Consider the following 26,535-nt stretch of genomic DNA (forward strand, 5'->3'; position numbering starts at 1 on the left):
AGGCAGTGGTCTTTGCCAGAACATCACATGGTCTGGCTCCATCAAAGGGAGGTGAGCTGTGAGCTTAGCCTGCCTTCAAAACACAAGCTTATCTTTCTGTGTCCGCATGGAGCAGCAGGGGAAACTTAGCAGGGCAAATACTAACTTATGCTACTTTATTTTTTCATTTATCCATAGGCTGAAATGGTTGCAATCCACCCTTTGGCAAATGCACCTAAACATCTGGCTTGCGCATACATATTTATACACAAATATTACTTGGAAATGAACATAAACGTATAAGACATAACAACATGAAACACTTGGGAAGTGGTTAATTTTACACTAAAGTCCACTTGTATTTGGCATGACAGAGCCGAGATACAGTCATTTAACATACCTCCTTTGTTCAATCTGTCTTTCTGTTTTGTTTCACTTATCTGTATTTGGAAAGTACAGGGTTTACAGTAAGGAGACACACCCTTTACCAGAACCACTGCTGGGTGGCACTTGTTAGTAATGGATGAGTGTGTCCAGCTTACATTTCTTTGCATTTGATACAGTATTTCCTTGTGTCTATTCGTGTACGAGAATGTGTGAACATACTGTACTGTGTGTGACCATGACAACACCTTTCCCACAATGCTTTTTATAGATGCAAAAGGTCCTCTCAATCTTCGAAACAAGACATTATAGAAAGTATTGTGTGTACCCTTTGAACAGTGTGTGTAAGCCTGTGTGTGTTGTGTAGTAATGTCTTTGGGGTGAAGGGGGAACGCCACTTAAACAGCTAGTTTTCTGTCACTTGCTGATCTTCCCCCCCGCTGTCAAAGCCCTCGGTGACTCAACTAGGAACCAATGTGACAAAATAGTTCACAGCAGGGGTGGACCGGTGAGGAGGTTGCACACTTCATTTTAATAAGCTTTCCTTCAGACTGAACAGACTCCTATTATAATGCCTCCGCTCAATCTTCGAAGCGTCTATTGTCATTTCAACAATACAAGAACAAATATTACCGGTACCTTCTCCACATCTTGACTGCCAAACCCCCGCAGAAGAGAAAATTCCACAAAAAACAAACTTTATATGTATTTATATAGAAAAAGGAGAGCAATATACAGTAGTAGGTAAACCAGAAAATATATATATTGTCAAGAAATTTAAAACTACATCCATGGAACTACAAATACATTCATAAAATTAAAAAATAATGATGTTTCGCAGTAATTCCACTTGTGCATTATAGTCCAGGCAAAATAGCGTTTTTCATAGAATAAATTGTAAAAGAATTTTTTTCAGCTCAGATCATTTCTATGAGGTGTCCAGAACAACATACTAAAAGTCCTAAGAAATCCTAGTTGGGGAAATATGTTTAATTCTCATCAATCCGAGATGTGTGCCAATAAGGCGAGACACCAATAAATCCCAATGGTGATATTTTTTTCCTTTAGTCCTATCAAAATGAAACTTTACACAATGAAAGTATCCATGAAAATTTAAATGTTTTGTATTACAAGTTTCTTTGAAAATGTATTTTAATATGCAAATGAGCTATACACTAATCGTACACGCCCAAAATAAACCCAAATAGGCTTAATTTTTTCCTTTACTCCTACCACAATAAAACTTTACATAGTAAAAGTATACTTGAAAAGTAAAACATTTTGTATTACAAGTTTCTTTTTAAATGAATTTGAATATGCACATGAGCTCCACACTTATTGAATATCCAATCATCCTACTGCCAATGGGTGATGGCAATGCTGCTTTTAGACTGGCCTCTAACCTGAAAAACTGCCTGGCTTATAACAGGTGCCTCTCATGAATTAGATCCCCCCCCCCCCCCCTAGCTAGTGTAATTTTTTACTTTTTTCAGTGCCATTCCCTTTCTAATGCCAAATAGACGAGACGTAGAATCACAGCCTGAAATGGCATGGAGAAAGAGGAGATTGTCACACACTTTGGGACCAATTAACTCGCCTTTTGGAATTTTATTTATTTTGACTATCATTAATTAATTTTTATCAATACCAGTATTTTTTATATGAAATAACAGATGTTTGTTTATCAATTCCAAATTTTTCTTTACCGGAAATCAATTGTTAAAACTGATAAAAAATAAATTATTTGACAACTTTTGTATGTGCAAAAGTTTGTGAACCCTGAGCTGCATTGCTTAAATGGAGCAGGTAAACACAATCAGGTGGGCCAAATTGAGTGATGAAATGGACCAATGTAATGAGAGATCTTTAGGGAAGTAATTGGGCGGCACCAGATAAAACAGAGATAAAACCAGGTCAGTGTAGGCCCACCAAAGTGAACCCATACAGGTCAGACATGCCAAAAGGGAAAGACAATCTCAGAGGATCTCAGGAAGAGAGATGTGATGTTGCACATTTGTCTGGGGACAGCTATACATTAATTTATTTGGTTCTTGTGCCATAAACAGCTTGTGTGCATTCAGATCAGTATGATGCAACAAGAGTACTAGCAAGTCTGTGTCATCACCTACTGAGACTGTGTCTTTTGTTCTGGCAGAGGCAATGGCAGTTTGGACAATGAGCACATCTGCATCGTGCTTTGCATGGTTTGTTAAACACCATTTTTTGTCTTACAAGTTTCTTTGAAAATGAATTTTAATATGCAAATGAGCTATACACTTATCAAATATAGGCTACCCAAAATATATCCGCATAGGCTTCATTTTTACCTTTACTCCTACCACATTAAAACTTTACACAATGAAAGTCTACATGAAAAGTAAAACATTTGTATTAGAAGTTAACTTATGATGGTCAAGGCTTTCCAGAAGGGGTTGGTTGAACGTCAGAACAGGGGTCACATCATACTGCAGAGCTTGAGTTGCCACAAACCTCAATGTTGAGTATATGCAGGATTCATCACTGGGATCAAGATCAATCATTGGAAGTAATGTTACTGAAGCTCTCCCAGGGTGTTCATCTAGAAGATGCAGGATCTGCATCATACCAGACCATGATGGCCTTTGAGAGTGAAGGAGTAGGGATGTCTTCCACAAAACATCCAGCTGTGATGTTTTGTTATCTGCTGGCAACAGAGCCAGTGGCTGATACACAATAGGTTCACGTATGGGAGGAATCATAAAGTACTGAATGTGTATGCAACCAACCGCAGCAATATCTGCAGCAGTCACTTGGATCTTTAAAGGAAAAAATGAAGCCTATGCGGATATATTTTGGGTAGCCTATATTTGATTAGAGTATAGCTCATTTGCGTATTATTACTGCAGCACTGTGAGAAGTTAAACCACAGGGATCAGCAAAAACAAGACTTCCAAAGGGTTTTGAGTTACTGTTGAAATTCCTGATAGATTTATGTGATTATAGCACATTTCAAAACGGTCCCTCAAACTATTCTGTATACTCTGCATGCTTTTGCCGTCTGCAGAAGGATTTCATTGGATGCAATCACTCATAGCAGCCAAAGTCAAATTTGTTCACGTAAGGGCTTTAAGATTAATAGTCCATAATTGATCAGCTAAAATTCACAGTCACTTGGCAAATGTAAAAAGCCAACGAGCCACATTTCACTTGAGTTGAATACTACATTTTTGGCACAAACTTACTATATACTTTCTTGGCTGTTCTTGAGCAATCAGCTATAAATTCTGAGAGCTAATCATCACAAATCATTAACTTTCATCTTTAAAAAACGGAAGTCAGAATTCAGGGAAAAAAAAGAATGAAAAGATATACTTTACTCCTGACAGCCGGTCTCAAAAGACTGTGTGGGAAGTGAACATGTTCTATTAAAGACAAAAAGGAGTTAAAAATGTTTACAAGAAGTCTCCTCTAATCATTTATATAGCTATAGGGGCCAGAGGAAAACATACGCATCAGTGCACTGATTGGCCTAAAAACAGCATGGGAGGTAGTGCTATGTGACCTCTCCTGATGATATGCAAACAGATGTTGCTGCTTGGACAGTCTCCATATGTAGAGAGGAGAAAAGAGATAAACAGCTCCTACCTGCATTAATCTAGCCTGAATAATGATATTGGAAGTGCCTGTAAATTTGCTATAACACACAATATAAAGCTTTGTCCTGATGCTCCACAATCTAATGATAACCTCTCAGAGTGATTTCAGCGCTGCCTCCCGCTTCTATTCTGGTTTCAATACGCAATTCACCAACCAAAACAATATCTGTCAGATTGAGTGACAGCTCTGTCTTCAAAGGCACGGCTCAAAATGAAAGATACAGCAAACAGTTCTTCATTTTTTACCCTTGTTCTGGTGAATAGAGACCTCTTTGTTTGAAATCCATGGGTGGTACTAATGCTTTATCACGGGGAGCGAGAAAGGATAAAAGCAAGTGATGCTCTGGATTGAGATGGATGCCTCTCAAATCAGTCATTTTATGCTAATGCTGCCAGCGGATCATGTTTCTAATTAGGTCCAAATGAACAATTAGCTGATTGGCTCAAAGCTGCAAAAAAGACTTGTCAATCAGACGAGGAGAGAAGAAGAGAGGAGAAGAGAGGGAGAGCTGAGAGGGCAAACCAGGACATGGAACTTGATGCCTAGCAAACTTACCACAACACCTTTGTCACACATTAGATTTCCGGGGCTGGGGGAATGAGAAAGTACCCAGAAGGGTGTGTGTGTGTGTGTGTGTTTCCAAGTGCAAGCGTGGGTGTGTTTGTGTATGAGTGCATGAATGCATTAGCGTGTCTGCGGCGCACACAAGTACACCGTCAGCCCCATTATGCAATTGGAGTAAGTGCAACTGGACCATTACAGTCCATTTAGGTTTCAAACAGTGAGACAGCACTTGGCACTTCATTTAGCCACACAAGCGTGTAACAGCAGACCGCACTCCCAAATCACTGCCAAAGAAAAAACAAAACAAGAGTGCTCTCTGACTGACAGGGCTGATGAGAACGTGGTTTGTGTGTAGGTAGAGTTTGGGACGGGTATTCACCATTAAGGTGAAGGTGCAAGGTGTAGCTCGCGATAGAGGCGTAGACACGTTAGACGCGATTTTGACACAAAATGATCAAGCGGCGCGCTAGGGCCTCTAGAAGCGATGGCCATCGTGTGCTACATGTTTTGTGTGGCACACCTTTAGCACTAAGCCAAAACACGTAGTGAACATACACACATCCATTTCAAATCCGGCACTCACACGTACTGTCATTCTAACAAGCTAAAAACTACAGAATAAAAAACATGCATCAATAATGTTGATGCATGTCTTTTAGCTTAGTATTCATAAGTCAACATACAAACGTGAAAACATCATGCAGCGTTCTGCCTCATTTCATCCTCCAGAAAGTATACATTAGCTCCATCCAATACCTTTATCTGGCATAGAATATATGTTTTCTTAATGCCTGCTGAATCAATGGCATATTGATAGGAATTCTTAACAAAACTGTTTCTTTCCACTGGACAGAGGTTGTGAATTGAATACAAACAAGTTTACCATGTCAATACAGGATTAATAAGACCCTTAAGGCACTTCATTTCAAACCTTTGGATGTGCAAGAACACATGCTGGCATTTACAAGAAACCCATCTGCATTGCCCTCTAGTACTGACCGAGCTGTCTCATCAACAATCAGAAGATATCCTACTTTTCCTTCCAGTTAAAGTAAATATTTTAGGTTTTAGCCTTTTGGCTGCTGAATTCTCCACTATGTTCACCAGCTAGTTGCTCACTTGACTGTTTGGGGATGGGCATGTAACATTAAGCTGCTTTGACATAGCAATCAAAAACAAAGAAGATGTAATGCTTACTTGTGTGTCACACATGGAACAATTCAGTTATTTTCTTTGAAATCAGGTCAAAAACTGACCTTCAAAAGAAAAAGCTAGAAGGGCAGGTGGAAAATGGACGAACACGCACACACACACACACACACACACACACCCTTTCTCTCCCTTGACAATGTCCCCCCTCTGTGAGTCTAATGAAGGTAGAGTGTGTAGGCGAGCATTCGCCATGCCTGGCTGCACACGGTCAACTCTCCCGAGCAACATACGTACACACACACACAAACACACACACACACACACACACACACACACACACACACACACACACACACACACACAAGCAAACACTGTACGGCACATGGAATGGGCAAGAGCTGAACCACAATACAAGATTACACAGAAGGGCACAGACACACATACACATACACACTTTCGAAGCCCTGTGTACTTGACTTCAGGTCAGTCCATCTGTCAGTCTCTCTCGCTCCACCCTTCACTCTCCTCTCACATGCAAATGTACACTTTTCCTGATCTGATTCACTCACACTGATTATCTTTGGCATGTTGCAGACACTGAGTCATGATGGGGTTATTATGGAGACAGGGACACTCAGCATGTCACTTCTTATTAAAGGAGCACAACCCCAATCTCTCAGTACATGTTCAATGGATGAATGGTCATTGACTTACCCTCCTTTAATGTAGTCCAGGAAGGTGACTTCAATGTCCACTAGGAATGACAGCAGCGTTACCTGCAATTGAGCAACAATCACAATCAGCCTAGTCTCACCAGTAAAGACTTTCAGGTGCTGCCGCTGACACAATAACTATAGAGGTTGGTTTAATTACAATATTTTACACAGGGGGTGCCCATCTGCAGCCCCCTGTAGTGAATAATTGCATTTCAAATTTAGCCCATGCAACTCTGTATGGAGCAAAATAATGATGCATCAGCTATGATGTAGTGTACAGTGGATGTTTCCTCACCGTTCCAGAGTTGAGGTATTTTTTCTTTCTTCCTTTCTTCTTTGCATTTACCACCTAAAAAAAGACAGGATTTCATTTAATAATTCAGTCTTCAGTTCAGACAGTCGTTTGTGTTATAGGTTGGTTTACGTAAGATGGAAACACAACACTGATATATATTATCACCTTTTAATTTGTTGTTGTTGCAACATTTTTAGCATATAAATTGCATTTTGGTGCTTGGCAGAGTTGGTTTTTAGCACTGAAACAGTGGCCAACTGCTGAAGAGAGCAATGACAGGGAACCAAAAAGGTGTGGGCCAGAAACCAGAATAAGCTTAACAATGCTAATACTCTCCATTAAGTTGAATGGATAAACTTTTATTATATCTACTTCAAGGAGGATGCTTTTTTATTCCTCTTATTAATTCCTCAAAAGTATTGACGTACTGCACCTTCATTTACATCACTGGCAAAAGTAGTTACCAAACATTTGATGGGCAAATGAGAACATCAGGGATATTAACATTCTTATGTAGTTCCCATTTTCAACCAAAAACATAAATTAAGGTTGTTTATGGCAGCCTAAAGACTCCTATGCATCTACCAGCTTCACTTATTCCCATTGGACAAAGACATACACCTTTTTGCTTTATGTTTCGGCCCCTGCTCAATAAAACATATGATTTCTCCTGTGATGCTGGGACTAGACAGAAAACTCCTTTTGCATTCCAAACACTGCATCAGAGCTTTTAAAGCGGCGCTTTATGGTCTAATTAAACTGGGCCAAGGTTAAGCAGAAGGACAGAACCTCAGGGAAAACAAAATACAAATGTGTGGATTTATGCATTTCTCCTTGGTTCACATTGTAATGGGTACACACACAAGGACGGGTTTGCCTCTGGAGGTGAGGCGTAACGATTGAAACATAAAAGCGCACACACACAGTCACACACACAGACACACACACACACACACACACACACAGGGCCTTTAGCAATGCAAAGCCATCAGCTCTCTAACTGACAGCTTTAAGTTGTGTTAAAGGCCAGAAGCACAAACATGCAAAGGTGCAATGATTGAAATACAAAAAGCACACAGACACAAACAAACACACACACACACACACACACACACACACACACACACACACACACACACACACACACACACACACACACACACACACACACACACACACACACACACACACACACACACACACACACACACACACACACACACACACACACACAGGGCCTTTAGCAATGCAAAGCCATCCGCTCTCTAACTGCCAGCTTTAAGTTGTGGAAAAGGCCAGAAGCACAAATAAGCTTTGTGTGTTTGTCTGAGTTTTTATCTGTTTGCTTATTCTTGTGGACTTGTGCCTTTGTGTGCACCTTTATGAATGTGTACATCTGCCTATTAACCAAACAGCAGCTGTTTTAAAATGACAGTCCCCTGTGTGCTCCCATCACTCCGTGTGTTACTGTGTTAATCAAGAATTGTTGACTCGTCTTGGTAGAAAATAAGCCAGCGATCCATCATAACTGTCAGTGTGTGTGTGTGTGTGTGTGTGTGTGTGTGTGTGTGTGTGTGTGTGTGTGTGTGTGTGTGTGTGTGTGTGTGTGTGTGTGTGTGTGTGTGTGTGTGTGTGTGTGTGTGTGTTGCATTGCATTGTGGATAATGTAGGCACGAGGAAGAATAACGTGTATCTCTGGATCTTTTTATTTTCATATCTGTTAACTGTAAGTCAGACAATGTCATAGGTGTCCTTCTTAATCCAACCTGATGTGTAAACAACAACAATCTCCCATTGCTGCCCTTAAATCTCACATTCAAGCATCTGGTCTTTGTCTTTTTTTCCCTGGCAGTGACATTATTTGAAACATGGACACTATCCATAACACTCCTACTCACTGCTTGCTCCTTCTGCATCAAGCTAAAGCAGCACATTTTTACTTTTAAAGGCTACTAACAAGGTTCAAATCCTCCAAAGCTGTCTCTTAAATGTACAATTGTTTTATTCACCCGTCACAGGGGAGAGGCAGATTTAACTTGCTTAGAAAAAGGTTCCACATGAAAACACAATGACATTTGTATTTAAAAAAGGGAAAAGGGAGGAAAATCATTGTTGTATTGAACACAGAAACACACTGCATACACATACACACACACACACACACACACACACACACACACACACACACACACACACACACACACACACACACACACCTCATAGACGTTAAACTGGCTCTGCCCTCTGGATAGTTCTCTGTAGCTGGTGCTGAACTCTCCGATGAAGTCATGACTACGGAGCAAAGCAAAGAAGAGGCAGAACAAGAAATATATTTAAAAAAGAGTGATCTTTAAAAATATGTAGAATTTCGTTTTGTAACATACCACACAAAGACCACAATGTAGTGACAATCCCATCATGTGAGATAGACAAGTCAAAAAATCTTCCACTTCATAACCCTGAAAAGAAAACTCGAGTGAGAGCAGCAATGGTGACGTTTGTTTGTCTGTGAGTGTTAAAGAACCACTGACGAGTTAAGTCTATGAGTTAAGAAGACACCAAACATTTTCACGTGATTGGACGATGGTTAAGAAAGCTCAATTTCACCCAAAGGAAACTGTTAGCAATTCTCTGCCCCATTGAAACACCAAATTACACCCGAATGTCCATGTGTTCCCCTCGCAAAGATCGAAAAGTATTCAGAGAATAGAGAAGTAACTCCCTCCTCAACTACAGCGTGACAAATGTCTCTCTGTCTGACTGTCAGCAGCCAGAGTCCAGGCTCATCATTAAGCAGTCAATCTGTGACGATCATGCACCCAGCCTCCTTCCTTACCTTCTGAAAAACAGACTAGAGTTAATTAAGTGTGATGTGGATGAGATAAGTCTTGCACAGGACCCTAACATCTGCTGAACGTTAATACAATTATAAGGAAATGTATGCTGCGTATTAATCAGTGTGTACCTACTTATCAAGTATGGAGGTTGTAATTTCCGACCTGCTATACTCACTATCTTATAATAATACAATGACAACTACCTAAACAAACAGAGCAGGTGCTGAGAACTATACAGCGTGTGTTAACACATCAACGTGTTATCTCACAATGGTGTGTTTGTTCAGTAATTGTAACTTTCTGTCATATTAAGTTAGACTTCAGGCGAACAAGTGATCTGCTTTTTAATTTAAATGCAAAGGGAGATGCTTCAGGTATAGAGACAATGCAAATCTGATCTCGGACCAGTTGGGAGTAATAGATCTACTCATCAGTTGAGCAAAGCTGCACAGTGGTTTGTGATATAATGAGGAACAATAGAACTGTTCTGGAAAGTTTTAATATGACCATTAATTTTATATTTTTTTGAAATTTGCATTCACATCACAAAGTTATCTACAATGGACTATAGTGTATGCTTTTTTGTATGTGCTGCTGCTGCTGCTACTTTTTAGTATAGAGGGTTCACACAATACATACATGTGTTATTTAGCCTATTTAAAAGGGGTTCATGTGTTTTTAATATAAATGTGAGTCACACAAAATAGTAAAACTCTGTAACATTCTCACAGTAATGGAAATGTATTAGGAAGCCTCCATTGACTTCATAAATCATTCCAGATGGCTCTACCCTGCGTAATAGCACATTAGCTGCTTTTAATATTAAAGAGTAATTGGAATCTGTGTTGTCTAATTCTTGCCCTGGTATTACGTGATGATTTGTAGGCACGTTCATATTCATATTAATGAAGCGGCTGTGTTTTTCTTTAATGCAGTGACTCCTGTTTGTTTGAACGCAGCTTTGTTAAAATGTCTGTCGTGAGGTAATAAGACAGCAGAAGTGTGAAACAAGATAAAAACATACTCATGCATCTAGTTCATTTCACGCAATGTCAGTAGTGGATTGCCCAAAATGTGTTGTAGAGTAGTAACGTATTAATTAATGGAACCCAGAAAATGTTTATGCCACGCGTTAGCAGGCTGCAATACAAAGGGTTGTTTGATCAATGATGAAAATACCAAATAAAAGCAAATAGAAAAGAGGAGCTACCTGCCGTCTCTGTCCCAGTCGTACACCTCCACCTTGATCGTTCTGTTGGGAAAGGCACAAAAAAAAAATTAAAAGAAGCATTTCATTTTGACAGTATATTTCTTGAGGCATCTCCTGACACATATTTCAAAGATGAGACGGGATGTCGCTGGACATTTAAAAAAGAAAAGAAAAAGTTTTTCCTTTGTAGAACTGAACTGACTTACTAAAGTAATATTCAAAGAGCTATATAAGGCTATCTTTTCAAAGCTGGTGAAATGATAAAATACACAGAGATGTCGCTTCTCACACCGTCACTGTTGTCATGGAGCCATTAGGAGAAGCAGATCCATTTTCAGGCTTATCTTTATTCCAACACACTGTCTGTCTGTCTGCCTGTCAGTCACTGTGTTCGCCTCCCGGTAATGCGCTCCCCTCATCTCCAAATACATCTATTGCCGCATCCCATTATAGCTTACAAGGAAATGGGGAAAAGAAAAAAAAACTAAATAGTATGCAAGAGGCTGATATACGCTGAGCTATCGAGCTATCTACCAACGTCTTCAGCACAAGGGTCATTTCTCTTTTGACAAAAGCAGGCGAGTGATACAAAGAGATGGAGAGAGAGGTGAGGCAGAAGGATAATAGAACGGAGGCCAAATTAAACCAGACAGAGCAAAAAGGCACACTGCCGGAGAGAAAGAAGGAGATGGCAGCCAAGGTGAAGAGAAGAGAGTGAACAAAAGAACTCAAAACTGACAGGAAATAAATACGATCAGAGTGACTAAATGATGGAGTCCTCCTACTTTCTTGTTCGATTAAAGGTGGAGTCTGCAATTCTGGAGAAGGCTTGTTGTCCAAATCATCATTTGTCAGAATTAGTGAATATCTCCAAACGATCCGCTACCTGTCCGTACTGTCTGGTGTTAATAGTATACACAGCCTGAGCTCTGTAAACTGGCATGTAAACTAAAGAGGCCAACAGAGTGAGCAACATTTACAAAGCCTAGGCTGTGTACCAGATTTTTTTTTAGAATGGACAGGTAGCAGATCGTGAAAAGATATTCACTGATTTAGAAAAGAAAGGGATTTTGACAACAAGCATTCACCAGAATCGCTGACTCCTTCTTTAACGTAGTCACTTTGGCAGTAGGAAGCAGAGACCATTCAAATGTGATATTGTCTTGTCTACAACCTTGTAGAAGTTTGTTACCGGACTGCATTTGTTGACATTCATTTTGAATGACTTTCCTCTTTTACATTCTCCTCATCTTTCAATATGAGACGTGGAAATACAAGTCATCACCATTAATTGGCCTTTTCAACTGCCTAAGGGGCCAAATGCACATTAGAGGAAAGGAAGCTATCAAGGTGAGGAGTGGGAATGGGGCTAGACGATAGCATTGGGGGGGCCCTTGGGGATGAGTGTGGTTCCTGGTTGGCTAAACACTGTCTGCTTGAGAGTAACCGGTGTATGAAGAGCTACCTGCATTAAGATGTGTGGATCTGTGTGTGTCTTATTAAATCAGTGTTATGCCACATCTCAGGATGCAGCATCCGTCACTCTCAGCTTTGATGATTGGCAAGGATTTCACTTGTTAATCTTATGGTATCGCTGTGTGTGTGTGTGTGTGTGTGTGTGTGTGTGTGTGTGTGTGTATATGTGTGTGTGTGTGTGTGTGTGTGTGTGTGTGAGAGTCAACACAGGCTAATCAGAGCACCTATGAGAGGAGAGACACAGTCCTGTATTGTTTGCCAGCTTGAGCTCGTCCTTATCTCCCCTGCCAAGCTGTTCTGACACTGGATGCTGTGTGTATGTGTGTGTGTGTGTGTGTGTGTGTGTGTGTGTGTGTGTGTGTGTGTGTGCGTGTGTGTGTGTGTGTTTGCACTGTATGTGCAATCCACTGTGAGTTTCCTGAGTCCCCTGTTGATAAGGCATGCTGTGACTAGACTCTCCTAATAAACTTGAGATCAATGCTGCTGTCTGCGAGCTACGCCAAACCCAACCCTATTGTCTACTGCTTCTTTTCAGCACGCTGCAGCTGCTATACACACCAGAGAAACACACCTTTTCTCTGTTAAAGGACCAGGTACACGGTTTGAAGTTAAACATTCAAGTGTCATTTTAAGGAGCAATATAAAAGCAAAAGTGCGATTTTCTTCAAGGGTCCATATTCTTTGTTGTTTGAGTTTGTGAATAACTTCCAAAATGTTTCCTAGACAGAACTGTGTTATGTGGTCCTAATTAAAACGAACCCAGTGACAGTGTTCTGTTGGTAGACTTTGGATGACTTCATTTGAATTATTTGCTAATGTAACTTAGAGACCTGTTAGACTGAAAATGCACTTTCCTGAAGGCAAACTGACAATTCAAACTGTATGAAGCCTTATGTTTAAAAATTTGCTTTTTGTCTGGGGAAATGACTTTTTACATAGTACATAGTACCAAATGATATTGCTCTTTCTAGGGAACACGCTAGGAAATTTTTGGGCAAATATTTGGGGAAATGACTGATCTGTAAAATTGAGTGTCACCAAAATATAAAATATAAAGAAAACAATACAGAAACAACAACATTTACTGTCATTCTTCTTAAATCAGAAAGAGGTTTAGAACTTGATATAATTATTGTATCAGCCATGAAGATAGCATCCCTTAGAATGTACAGTGGGCCTCCTGTCCCATCACTGAATCAATAGTGACCGCTCAGCACAATGAGCATATGATCCATCAAGAGCTGGAGGGACGCAGTAGAACGCTGGTCTACTGATGCTCTTAAATGCTTTGTTCTTCTTCACTGGTGAACATGGTATTATGTTAGATCAGGGAAGCTATCAGTTCTTTATAGCCTTGCTCTGACGAAAAGCCTCCAGTCAGATAGATTTCACATTAACCTGAGCCCATAATAACAGTTGATCTCAAGTCACCCACTGCCTCCCTTTTCTAACATCTTACCACACTGCCATCACATTTGTAAGATATTTCAAAGGGAAGATATGAAGTCATGCCTCCCGTCAAATATCCGTACATGAACTTACACATGGCATAGAACTGTTAAAGAAAAACTAGGAGAGGCTGTGTGTGTTTGGGGACAGGGTGACACTTGTTGCTGTGGCACTATCATAAATGCAGGCTGTGTGATCACGTGTGCCAATATGATTAAATCAGTCTGCTATCTCTCTCTGTAAACAAACACACACACACACAATAATGTTACTTATCTGTCAAAAAGCCTGTATTGTTTACCCCTGAACGCATCATATACATAAGTCAACAGTTAATAGCTTGATAAAGAAGTGCAACCAACCACTATGCTGCAGCTGTGTACAAGGAGAAGAATTGCATGTATGAAAGGACTGACTTGGATTAAATAATCCTTGACGAAAAACAAGGCTGGCGAACAATTTTCCCAAAGTGAATTTTGAAAAGCAAAATCACACATCCACACTTTGTTTACCAGGGAAAAACAAAATATTAAGACATTTCCCGCAGCCACATCATATTGGCCAAATGCAATATTTCTACTCATTAAAAATGTATTAAATTGAAGACTATTTTCCGTAGTGCCCGACAAAACATACATTTTTCATGCGCTCGAGAAAAAATGTAACCCAAGACCCCTTGCAGTGATACACACCACTGTCAAAAGGCATTTACATAATTGCTGTGGTGGATGCATGGTAAACAACTCAAGACCGCATGTGTGAGTGTGTTTGGATTGTTCATATCCGAGTCAGCCTAAACAGGCATGATGCAGACAAATGTAAAAATGGATGAGTATGAGCTGTTTATGCGGGCCAGTACCTCCTTTAATAGTCAAGATATTTGGTTACTACTGAAAATGTCATTGGTGTCGAGTTTTAATCAAAAGGAAAGAGGTACTACTAAAGTTGTACGGAACATAAGTCTCTGTGCCAAGTTAACCTTTTTCCTATATTATTATCTATGCCATAGCCAGCAGTGTTAACGCTGTGGGTGAGCAACCTGAAGAGGCCATGAAACACTGTGGGGGACATCCATCATTCAAACACTTGGCATGATATTTTCAGTGTGTTTGATACAGAAAATAACTCTGTTGTGATTCAGATGGTTGTCTGGTATGGTTGTATTCTACTTTTATCTACAAAAGTATTGGGGGAACTCACCTGTCGTAATCACCGTTGCAAAGAGCCCGAACGGGGATCTTAAAGGCCTGCCACACTGGGTTCAATGTATTCTTTATCACCTCGGTTTTGTGGCAAATGGTAAACCTGCAAAACAGAGAGGAGAGACACAGAGAAAGTGAGAAAAGAAAAAATATTGTAGGTAGAGAGGGGGGGAACAAATTGTACCTTGAACAAATTGCAGCAGATCTCTGCCCCTACATTCTATAAAAACAATGACTGTTGCCATGAAGACCGTTTTACAAGACCACTCCCACACAGTCCTGTCAAACAGTATAGACAGTAAAAAAATAATTTTTTAACTTGGTTTTATAATATTTACAAACATTTATTTTCAATCAGATTTTTGTAATAGCTTATTAAAGGTGCTGTAAGCAGAATGGTTCTTTTAGCTAACTTCCTGTCAGTTACTGCAGTTAGCAGTCCACTCGCTCATCCCTACGTCACCACATTAATGCACTGCGGTCTTCAAGCAGCGAGTTATCTAGCATCATCTCAGATCCATAAGTGTGATAAAACATGATAGAAACCATCAAAACAGACATTGGGAAGGATTTTTACCTGCTCCGCCATTTTAGGCGCATACACATTCACCCATCTGTTGCTCTGGCGTGCACCGGCAGTGAGACCATGTGTGAGACGTGTTTCGGTTTGTAGCGTTCTCTCTTGTGATTGGATAAAAATTTCGGGATCCTCCAATAAGTTTATTTGCCGATTACATGCAGAGCAGCTGACTAAGAGATCGGCTTTATGAAACGCGCACATTATGTAAGTGATCACTGTATGAATAAAGAGCGATTTAACACTTATATTAACATAAATAAACCGCTTACTTCACCTTTAAGACACCCAACGTTGATATCATATATTAATTTTTACTATTTTAGACCAGGTTTACAGAGGCTTTAAGGAGTATGTACTTTGGAAATACACTTGGGTGAGTGTAGTGGAAATAGACTTTCCACTAATGGAGGGTAAGAGTGGAGGGCTGTGGAAGCTGGAGTACTGACCTGTCACAAACACATGCACAAAATACACATGTCACACACACAAAGTGCAAAGAGATAATTTATTAGTCCCTTGGCTAGCAGGTGGACTTGGTATCTTCCACCCTCAGAGCACAAGGTCTTATCTGACTTGTCACACACTGCAGGATGGAAACTGGAGCCCACAGAGCTCGATCGAATACTCACACACACGTTTCTCTGTTAACAATCCACAGCGCCGCACCGCCTCCTGCTTCCATCCACACACACACATTGGTCATGCCCAAGCATTTCCACATGTACTGTAATTCGCACAAGTGCTTAAACAGGCAGCATGGGTTTTGTTCTGAGGCCAATCAATAAAACTCATTTCCTGTGGATGCAACGGAGGGTTAACCCAAGGATGAAAGGGGGAGAAGGATAGATGGAGGGAAAGGGAAGGGATGGGAGGGGTAGGAGACGTACGTGCTATCCTCGTTGCTCCTGTAGAAGACCAGGAATGGGTCGGATTTGCCGAAGAAATCCTTTTTGTCCAACTTGTTTCCACAGAACTGCATCATCACCGATTCCTAATGAGAAAAAAAACAGAATGGAATTGCGAAAATGGAAAGCATAACTTCTGAATCTATTTTATGTCAGTTTAACAAATGCAATTTTCATGTAGGGAAATCCACTTTTGGGTACTTGCATAATCACATGCTAAAACCGTAAGAATAGATTTTTTTTTAAATTTCTTATACCTCAGAAAAAATATTTTTTGTACACTCTATTTTATTTATTTTACTGACTGTATTATTTATTGATTTCTTCAGTTGTTTTTATGGTTTATCTGAGATTTTTGACTTGTTTGTATGGGTGTTGGGGCTCCTCACTTCCCCACTGTAGAACCATTTTAGTATTCTAAGTCTAGTTTCATAATGTGCAATTTGAAACAGTCAACAGCTGGCTCAAAGTGCTTTTTAAGGGTTTAAATATTTGAGTGAGGCTTTCGTTGTTCTTTAAAGTTTAATCAAATATTCAAACACGCGTCAAAGGGGCCTTATCGTTTCATGCCATTTGAACTTCTTCTGAAGTGAAACACACTGAAAAGTGACTTCAAAGTCCTAATTCAGACCAAGTTTTCACAGCTAATTGCCCGTAATCCCCTAATACTAATGTTCTGCCCAGGGCCCACTTTTACAAAGTGAAGCAAAACTTGAAAAGAGATGAAACCATATGCCATAGACTCAGACACAGATGTGCAGAGTAGCCACAGGATAACTTCCTCACCCTGCAGTTGTTCAGCTCCTCGGCTTTCACAATAACGGTCCCGCACTTCTTCCCCTGAATGCCCCTGAACACAACACACAACACAGCAAAGGGTTAACAGATAACAATCACATAGATAGTATGTTGGTCATGGCCATGTTGTAATCAACATTCCTTCCTCCTACGTCACAGCTGTCATGAGCACTCAAGGCACAAGGTCAAGTTGACATTGTGGATGTATCGGAAATCATTGCATACATCCTAATATCGGAAATACCAGAATTTCTGCATGTGTGAATTCTGAGAAATCGTCTTAAACTAGTCCCACACCGATGATGTATGTGCATTTGTGTGTAATAGGGGAGAACGGGGTAATTTGTCACACGGGTAGGTTGTCACAATCGTTATATCTCGGAACCAGAAGGCACTGTCTGTTAAATTTTGGTATGTAAATATTCACAACTGGGATCAGAGGTCACCTACATAGTCTTCCTTGGAGTTAGACTGCTGCATTTGAGGTGAGAGGACTGTTAGTGTTTTTCATGTCAAATTGATGTTGGTCGTCACCATGGGCGTAAAATTGCGTATGGACGGTGTGGACGTATTCAAATGTGCTGAAATTGTCCACACCAATATGAGAAGGATATGACAACGACGAGAAAGGGTTAATGCGTTGCCTCTTTATAGTCCCGCCTTATGCATTTTGTGATTGGCTTTGCCTCCTGTTGGTTGTCGTGGGTTGTGTTTCGGTTAGCGGTGATTGGTTGCTTAATTTGAGAGCTTCTGCTGTCATTTCGGAATCTATCAGCTCAGCTGCTGCGCTATGAATGCGGCTGAAGTTTGACGTCAACTGAGGAAGAATGTCGGGGGAAAAAAGGAAAGGAGAAGGGCAATAGGTGGCGGTAATGTGTCACGTCACGTCAAACGCCATAGAAGAAGAGTGGTCAAAACTAAAGAGGAAATGGCAAAAGAAAAAACCACAGCAGATGTACGTTTGCGCTGTGCAAATTGCGCACCATATATGCCTATTGATTCTGCTCTGCTATGTGCTGTAGTAAAGATAGGTTGCCCTGGAAACAATTAAGCCCCCGTAGACCGCGAGCATCTTGTCTTTTTTACTCGCGCAAATCACCATTCTCTGCAGCCGTCACCGTCTCTGTGTTGTTTCTCTCTCACCGGCTCGCCGAGGCTTGGGCACGCTCGCGCTTCAGCTGCGCTCCAACTCCCCGGTTCACCCGTAAACTGAAATTCCGAGTCGGGGACAGCCCTACTGTGAAACATAAGCAGCCAAGGATGTATGAATATAATACGTTTTTTAGTGCAAAACGATTGATAGCCCCTCAACTCTTGACTAAACTGTAGGCTACATAGATACATGATAAAACTGGTTTGGTTAATAAACTAGTGAGCGGTTGGATGCTGGGTCTGAGGCGAGGGCGTTTCGCCAAAATGTGTCCCCACCAATATGAACATCAAAGTTACGCCACTGGTCGTCACATTTTTTGGGGGGTTGGTTGTTATCCAAAGGGTGCAGCCAGGAAAGGAACCCAATAACAAAATAAAATGTAAAGCTGTATCCTCACTGACACCCCAGAGAAGGAGAGAATTGAGCAGGAAAGGCAGCTAGCATGCAAAAGAGAAAAAGGGCAACAAAATCAAAACGACCCAGTGCATCCCAAACTAGACCAGTTGCCAAGGCTACTGCACCCCAGTGCACTCCACCCCAGCTGGGGAAGAAGAAACAGAAGAGAAAGAGACAGGAGGAGAAATCAGATGAAGAGGATAGTTTGTGTTTGGTTTGTATGGAAACGTTCTCCAGCACCCGTTCAGGGGAGGTAAGGGAGAAGTGTTGTATATGCAACCAGTGGGCACACAATCTCTGCTTAGTTAGAGTGAGCAGACCCTACATTTGCCATCACTGTAACTCAGATAGTGAATGTGTGTATCCTAGTTGAGTAGGCTATTATTGTTAGACCTATTTGTTTTGTTCTTTATGTTGTTACATACAGTAGGTTGGTCTTAATATGGATTTCCTTTTTGTTAATTCCTTGCTCATTTTGTGTTAAGATGCATAACGTTATGTAGGCCTATTTTTCAACTTGACAATGAAATTAAACTTTCAAATGTAGTTCTGCTTTCTTGCATTCTTTTTAATATTTTTCCCATAAAGATAACATTGTGACAAACAACCCCATAGTGTGTGACAACCGACCCCTTGATGGGGTTGGTTGTCACAATGTGTTAGAGTGTCTTTGATGGTAAATTTCTTCTTTATTACAATAAGTTAGAAAAAGTGAGGGGTACACATTTCAAGCCAACACCTTAAGCTTCAATTTAATGTAGGAATGACTATTGAAAGATGTTTAGGTGATGAGCAATTCTCACTAGAGTAAAAAGTGTGCCTAATTACCCCGTTCTCCCCTACATTGATGCTCCATACTGGCTATGTGGTGTGTTGGCCACAGTGTATCAGAAATTAGTAAGAGGTTATATTATTTTCCAAGAAACTTACACCATCAGTCTTGTGACATTTTTCTACAACATTTCTAAGGCTTTCCACAAGACATGTCTTTGTGTAACTGTGTAGAAAAATATTACTTCTATTTGAGTTAGTACAAAAATAAATCTCAGAAACTTACTGCATAAGTGAGAAATGTGAATGGGTTATTTATAGCCACCACATCCAGATAATAGGTGAAGATTAAAAATAATGTGCAGTGTTAATGTTGTAGTGAAGCCTCCACGTATCTACATGGCATTTTCATTTAATTCAAATCCTTCAGAATATGGCCTCGGGTGACATTTCTCTGCTGTGCCTATACAGATCAAACTTGCTGATCCGCATATAGTGTTGGCTGCCGATAAACTGGATAAATAATTCGGGTAAAACTGGCATAAAATGGGGGTCAACAGATCGATGCAAAGGACTCACCCTCAAATGTGAAAGCACTTTATGAAGTCAGGCTTCCTGGAAATGCCATACAAACACACCCTTGTTTTTGTAAGTATGGCACCACTGGTCAGACACAAACCTCATGGAAAGTTTTAGTACTTCACACTGCCTCAAAACATTTCCATGATACAGAAGGAACACTGAGCATTAGGTGTGTCCGGTTGTGTGTGTTTGTGTGGACCTTTCCGTTGTTGGCAATGGAAGGTGTCCATGATGTATTTGAGTGAGCCCAACCAGGTTGACCGTATAGTGCTGTTACTTATTTCAATGTTTAAAACTGTTAACAGGGCAGCCTGTTTAGCGTATGTCATTCCTCTTCTCCTCTTAACTGTCCACCAAACTCATTTATGTTTTTACTAGTAATAAAATGCATCAATATTACCATGGATAGATGTATCTTCTTTCATGGAGTTTTTTATTACGATTAAGACAAAATATTTTGGCAAACCCTTTTTTCAAAGGTATAAGTATCAGTACAAATGTCCACTTATCCATGTTGTTCCGCATGACAACGTATATTAGATATACATATAAATAAAAAACGTATTTGAAATGTATTAAGTGCTTTAGGTCCTGTGCAGTTATCATGGTGAAAAGCGTATTTTTATATATTTCAATACTACCTACCAGTGAAAGCGATGTAATTTATCCCATTAAGATCCTCAGATCAAAATAATAAGTTAAAGGAAGCTTACCATGCATGGTAGGAAGAGATGCGTGATGGGACTGCATCATTTGGCATAACTTTAGAGAGGTCTTACAATCTGACAAAGGGGCCTCTATTCTGATGATGAGAACCCCACCTAGCAGAAATCGACTCAGGCAGTCGTTTAGACAGGCCAAAATTGGGGTCGATGACCTCTGCATGAATGTAATTCAAATCCTCCTTTTACTCCACCATGAGGGACTGGCAAGAGGGGGGTGGGGGGTGTCTTTTGAAATGGTAGAGTTATCAAAATGAAATAGATCCTGGAACCAATGTTGAAGAAGAGCCGAGAGCTTTTTTTCTTTTTTTTCTTCTTACTTGCAAAAGCAATACCCTTTCCTCAGAAATCTGACGATTATAAAGAAAAAAGCTATAATAGCACCTTAGGAAGAAAGGAGAACTATTCTGTCATCCCTCTATATCATTTCCTTTCATCTCCAGACAAGACTGGCAGCTGGGGTAAGAGGATTTTGTATGCGTTAGCTTTTGTAAATTAGTCAAATGTATTCAGAGGAAGACCGATTGAGACTAATTAAGACGTTGGCTCTGAGAGAAAGAATGATAGCAAGCGAAGAAGACCTCATTCATCTCCCTGAAACCTCAAGCACAATCACAGTTTCCCATTACAGAGATCAACTGTCACCATGTCTGTGACTGGAAAGGCAGAAAATAGTCTTTTTGATTTCCTGTGTGCTATGTGTATGTGGCTCCTGGTATTGGCTTTCATGAGAACAAACCAGCAGACCACTGATATCTAAAACCAGTCTGATGAATTGTATCAAAATCAGATTTGAACCAAATTCCCATGTCACTGCTCTCTGAAGCTATTATAGAAATACCTTTCCAGATCGCAATAGCATTACATGAGAAGGTATGAACAAAGAGAGGCAGAGCAACAACAACAAAAATCAATATGGCAATACTGATATCCTTCCTCAAGTATTTATGCCATTAAATGTACAATGGCACTCCAGGAATTTCATCTGACCTAATTTACCACTAAAGTACCCTGGAAATTCCAATAATAATCCAAGTGAAGCCACAACTTCCTGTACTTGAGTTAGTAAAGTAGTTGAATCATATCGTAATCACTTGAAGGAGAGCTGTGCCTGCTTTGCTGCACCGTGGGTGAGGTTATGTGAAAACATATTTATACAGGAGTGCCCTCAGAATATCCTCTAGTAAAATCACTTTTTTCCATCAAGGGGGCTTCCTGGAAAGGCCAATGTGCCACAGTCAAACATTGGACCACTGCTAATACTGTAAAACCAATGACGCCAAGAAAACTTGCTCTGTACAAACTCTGAATTTTTTAATTTTTATTATATTATAAATATTGACCCTAGCCCATTGGATTCCTACCATAAAGCTGACTCCACTGTTTTCAAACTTTTATAAAAAAGAGGTTTCTGAACTTTCTGAAGCACAGCATTTTATCTACTGATTTGGCTCTTCCCAAATATGCTGGAAATAGTATTTTGGTATTTGCCCTTGAACCAATTTTCAACAATCTCACAATATAATTGAACAGCTCTCTCAGATACTCTTCACTTGCCTTTTATGAAGGGCCACTTGTACATGCTCTTCTGCTTTTACTCTCTGGTCTATGGTTTCTGGTTTAGCAGTGGTGGTGCTAAATCTGAACAGTGTCAATAGTTGTTGACACAACTGTGTGTCAAAGTCCAAAGTGGACACAAAACGTCAGAGCCACTCGAAAATAATGAGCGGTGTGGTTTGTCAGTGAAGCAGCAATACAAGCTATACAGATATCATCAGCCTTCGTAAGAGCTAAACACAGTTTTATTTCAGATCAGTTGAAATTCCAGTTCAGGATCAAGAGCCATTTATTCAATGCTATGTTTAACTTTAATCTCAAAAACCCTTCAACTACATAAAGTATCTGCATTTAGTATACAACTAGCAACTCCAACAGTTAAGTGCTACTTATACATGATTGAATCTGCAATAATAACCACATAATATGTATGGGGTTAACACTTAAAAAGGTATATTTAAATTGCAAGACTGATAATTTTTTGTATTAAAAGTAAATGATCTGAAAACTTGTACTTAAAATAAGGAAATGTGGTCTCTAATCATCAAATGAAAACTGCAACACACAGACACACACACACACACACACACACACACACACACACACACACACACACATATAATTTCACTGACCAGTAACCCATGACATTAAATAAAGAGCCTTTTTTTTAAAAAATGTCCCTCTTTATGCGTTGCTTCCCTGGACAGTGTTCCCCTGCTGAGCTGCAGTAGAGGGACATTGAAAAAACGAGGGAGTTTTGTTCTAAAACTTTGGAAGATACCCACTTGATTTGACTTAATCAGACTGATGAAGCCTCAAATAAACTGCAGATAAACTTTGACTACATTATATTGCATAAATCAAGGACTGTGGATTTAGTTTCCCATCACTTACATCTTATGTTTGCACTATCCAGTATGCCTCTTATTTATGTTTAACATTCTCTTTTCCACTTGTGCTATTTTTCTCTATATATTTTTTTCCATGTTGCATTGTTGGAAGGATCCTGAGACTCAACAATGTCATTGCCAACAACTGCTCCAGTAATCGTGACCTTTTACATGACCAATAAAGCACATGAACAGACTTGAAATATTGTAACACTGTCCTTAAGGGAACACTTCCCATTACATTAAGATCAAAATGGTCTCCTGCCGTTCCTTTCAGTCTTCATATCATGACTTATCCACATGAGCGTACCACACCCCTCTAAGTTACTTTACTTGGAGACCAGAGCCCTGCTTTATTCTCCCCTTGGGTTGTGTGTTTGTGCTTTCTGTTGCCATGACGGCGGAGGAGAATGAGTAAGTTTAAATGTTTTAAGGCTCACAACAAAAACTTCTCTCCAGTGTCTCTCCCCTACTGTCTCAATCGTGCAACCTCACCGCAACAACAATTTGCAGGGAGAATGTTTAAAACACCCCACTCCACACACACACGCGCACCAACCGAGACAAGCGCCCACAATCCATGCTGCCATGACAACCTTGCCGAGCTGGGCACCCCGCAGTTGGCAATATTGAACGGGATTCCTATGCTCGTTATTTCCTGTAATGCTTGCTCTCGCGCCTCCATTCTTTTCAGAGAGCTGCGGTCATTATTCTGACATGAAATGATACGTAGGTGGTAACCGGCAGGATTGCATAGTTACTGGATGAATAATGTATCTCACAGTTTTGACTTACATAGGCCCGCATACATGCATACAGACAACAACACAACACTCAAGACACTGCTCAAAAGTGCGCAATGCAATTTTATGTGTAAACTGCCTCAGGGAAAAGTGAGCTTTTACCACTTTGGAAAGGGAAAATGATGAAATAATGGCAACATGTTGTTGTGCTGCCGTCAGTGTGCAAAAGTGTTCTAGTCATGTGTCGAAATCCAGCCAAGGTGTATGGGAAGACTATGTATGATGCTACAATGTTGGGGAGAGAGAAACTAATTTGAGACGGGAAAATAAACAGAAAATTGGGTCTTTAACTGTTATACTTCTATAATTTGCAAGTTCATCCTCAGACACAAGTAAATTCAGGTAAATTGCTTTCCTCTTAAGTTTATTCATGACCCAGAAAAGCTGTTCAACATTGAGAAGTGCTTCAGGAATATCTAGCTCTCTCCATGTGTTCGCGCCTGCGTGTGTGTGTGTGTGTGTGTATGCATATGAGGGAGATAGGAAACAGTCTGTGAATCCTCTAATCAAGACACATGGATTTGCAATCAGTGTCTGGCGAGAGACGGATAATTAAGTCTGAGCCACTTCTGGGCTGCAGCGCATGAGCACAAAAAATCTCACACACACACACACACACACACACACACACACACACACACACACACACACACACACACACACACACACACACACACACACACACACACACACACACACACACACACACACACACACACACACACACACACACACACACACACACACACACACACACACACACACACACACACACACACACACACACACACACACACACACACAGAATTTTCATTATAGTCCTGATGAAGGGCAAATACCTGAATGAGATATCAATTATAACAATAATGAGAACCCGTCCATACTTGGTCGAGCCCTGACACCCACATAACATACATACATTAGACCCCCCCCCCCCCCACACACACACACACACACACCTAAAAGGAAGCTCAACAACATTAGAATTCTCTGCCAAACAAGGGGCATTGACATCAAATCCATGTCACACAAGAGGCAGATAGCGAGTTTTTCTTTGTCCTCTCTTTACAAATCCTTTTCAATCAGGCTTGTATTCACAGCCGTCTGCCTTTGTGTGCGGGTGTCATCCTTCCCTGGCTCACTTTTATCTGAAATTGTAGACCACTTGGCTCTTCAATAGTTTCACCAGGGCTTCTCTCTGACCCGGCCTGTGCACACTTAAAAAGGGAACAGTGGAGAAGATTGTTCGTCGGGAACAATGGTAGGGACACACACAAAAAGAGAGTGGGAGAGAAAGCGAGAGAGAGAGAGATACTGTAAAGATGGAGAGTTGGAAAAGAGAGAAAGGATATAATTAAACAGAGCTGACGAAGCCTACAATCACTGAATATTCAAGAGCCCCTCAAAATGAACGCCAGCATCAGTATTTCAAGTGAGAACGTTACGCGTGATGAAATGCTAATTCACTGCAAATAAGTCTCAGGTGGTGCTCACCAAACCTGAGTGCTCTCGGGCTAATCTAACCAAACAGTGAGTCAGGGTAAAACGTTCCTGCAGTTAAAAAAGGTCCAGAGGAGCCTGTGTCAAGAGATTTATTATAGCTTCAACCTGCAGCACTGTGTCTGGACTCCTATTTAACTTGTGTTAAAGTTTGAGAGGGGCCGAGCGTGTGGGGAGAATAATGATTAGGTTCAATGAATACAGGCTTAACGTACAAATGAGCTCGACTGCATGTTGTGGAAAGAACATATTTCAACAGCCAAGGTTTAAAATCCAGGATCCACATTGTTAAAGTATTTTTTTTAACAAGTAATAGGCTTAGTTTGCCCTCTTGGGAAATAAACACAGTCGCTCTCTTGCCAAGAGTTATACGAGTAGATTGATGCAACTCTCCTGTCTGTACTACTGACTGAAATAATAACATTAATAGGTATTCTGTACTGAGGTGGCAGCAATTTCAAGAAGGGACTGGCATAAACCTCTTACGAGGAACGTTGAAATGTCTATCAAACAGTGAGTCACACGTTTCTTTTGTAACAGCAAACGACACCATCAGTGAAAAGAACACTTATATAGCTATTACATCATATTATAGCTATTATATTATTAGCTATTATATTATAGCTATTATTAATGGATTTGCACTGGTAGCATTTTTCCCAAGAACATACCAATGGATTTATGGCAGGGCAAGCTGACAGGAACATCCTGTGTTTCCTGAACAGTACTAAATCAAAGTTTAATCTGCTTCACCATTGTGTCATTATTAATCTTTCATAGTCACATATAAATAAATACATTACCTCATCGCAATGCATCCTGCAGTATATCTCTGTCTCTCTCTTTCTCTTTCACCTGCTTCCTAAACAAATGCAATGGGGCCGTAAAAACCCTAACACTTTTGTCCAAAGGTGGCGCTAGAATCAACAAACTGATTGTGCCTCGTAGCTACTTTAATGCTAGGTTACTGCACTGCCA

At 40.3% G+C, this 26,535-nt stretch overlaps 1 protein-coding gene across 1 annotated transcript in view; it reads right to left on the reverse strand.

Annotated features, from left to right (window-relative positions):
* LOC307268511 (copine-8) overlaps positions 1-26,535 on the reverse strand; it is a 105,785-nt gene that overhangs the window by 19,408 nt on the left and 59,842 nt on the right. Inside the window, exons 7-13 of the mRNA XM_080051172.1 lie at positions 17,172-17,235; positions 16,368-16,471; positions 14,899-15,003; positions 10,774-10,815; positions 8,943-9,018; positions 6,727-6,780; positions 6,430-6,491 (exon numbers count right to left, since the gene is read on the reverse strand). Coding sequence (XP_079907298.1) covers positions 6,430-6,491; positions 6,727-6,780; positions 8,943-9,018; positions 10,774-10,815; positions 14,899-15,003; positions 16,368-16,471; positions 17,172-17,235 — 507 coding nt within the window. The remainder of the gene's footprint in view (positions 1-6,429; positions 6,492-6,726; positions 6,781-8,942; positions 9,019-10,773; positions 10,816-14,898; positions 15,004-16,367; positions 16,472-17,171; positions 17,236-26,535) is intronic.

The sequence above is a fragment of the Ammodytes marinus genome (genome assembly GCF_949987685.1).
Source record: "Ammodytes marinus genome assembly, chromosome: 22".
NCBI classification, from domain to species: Eukaryota; Metazoa; Chordata; class Actinopteri; order Uranoscopiformes; family Ammodytidae; genus Ammodytes; species Ammodytes marinus.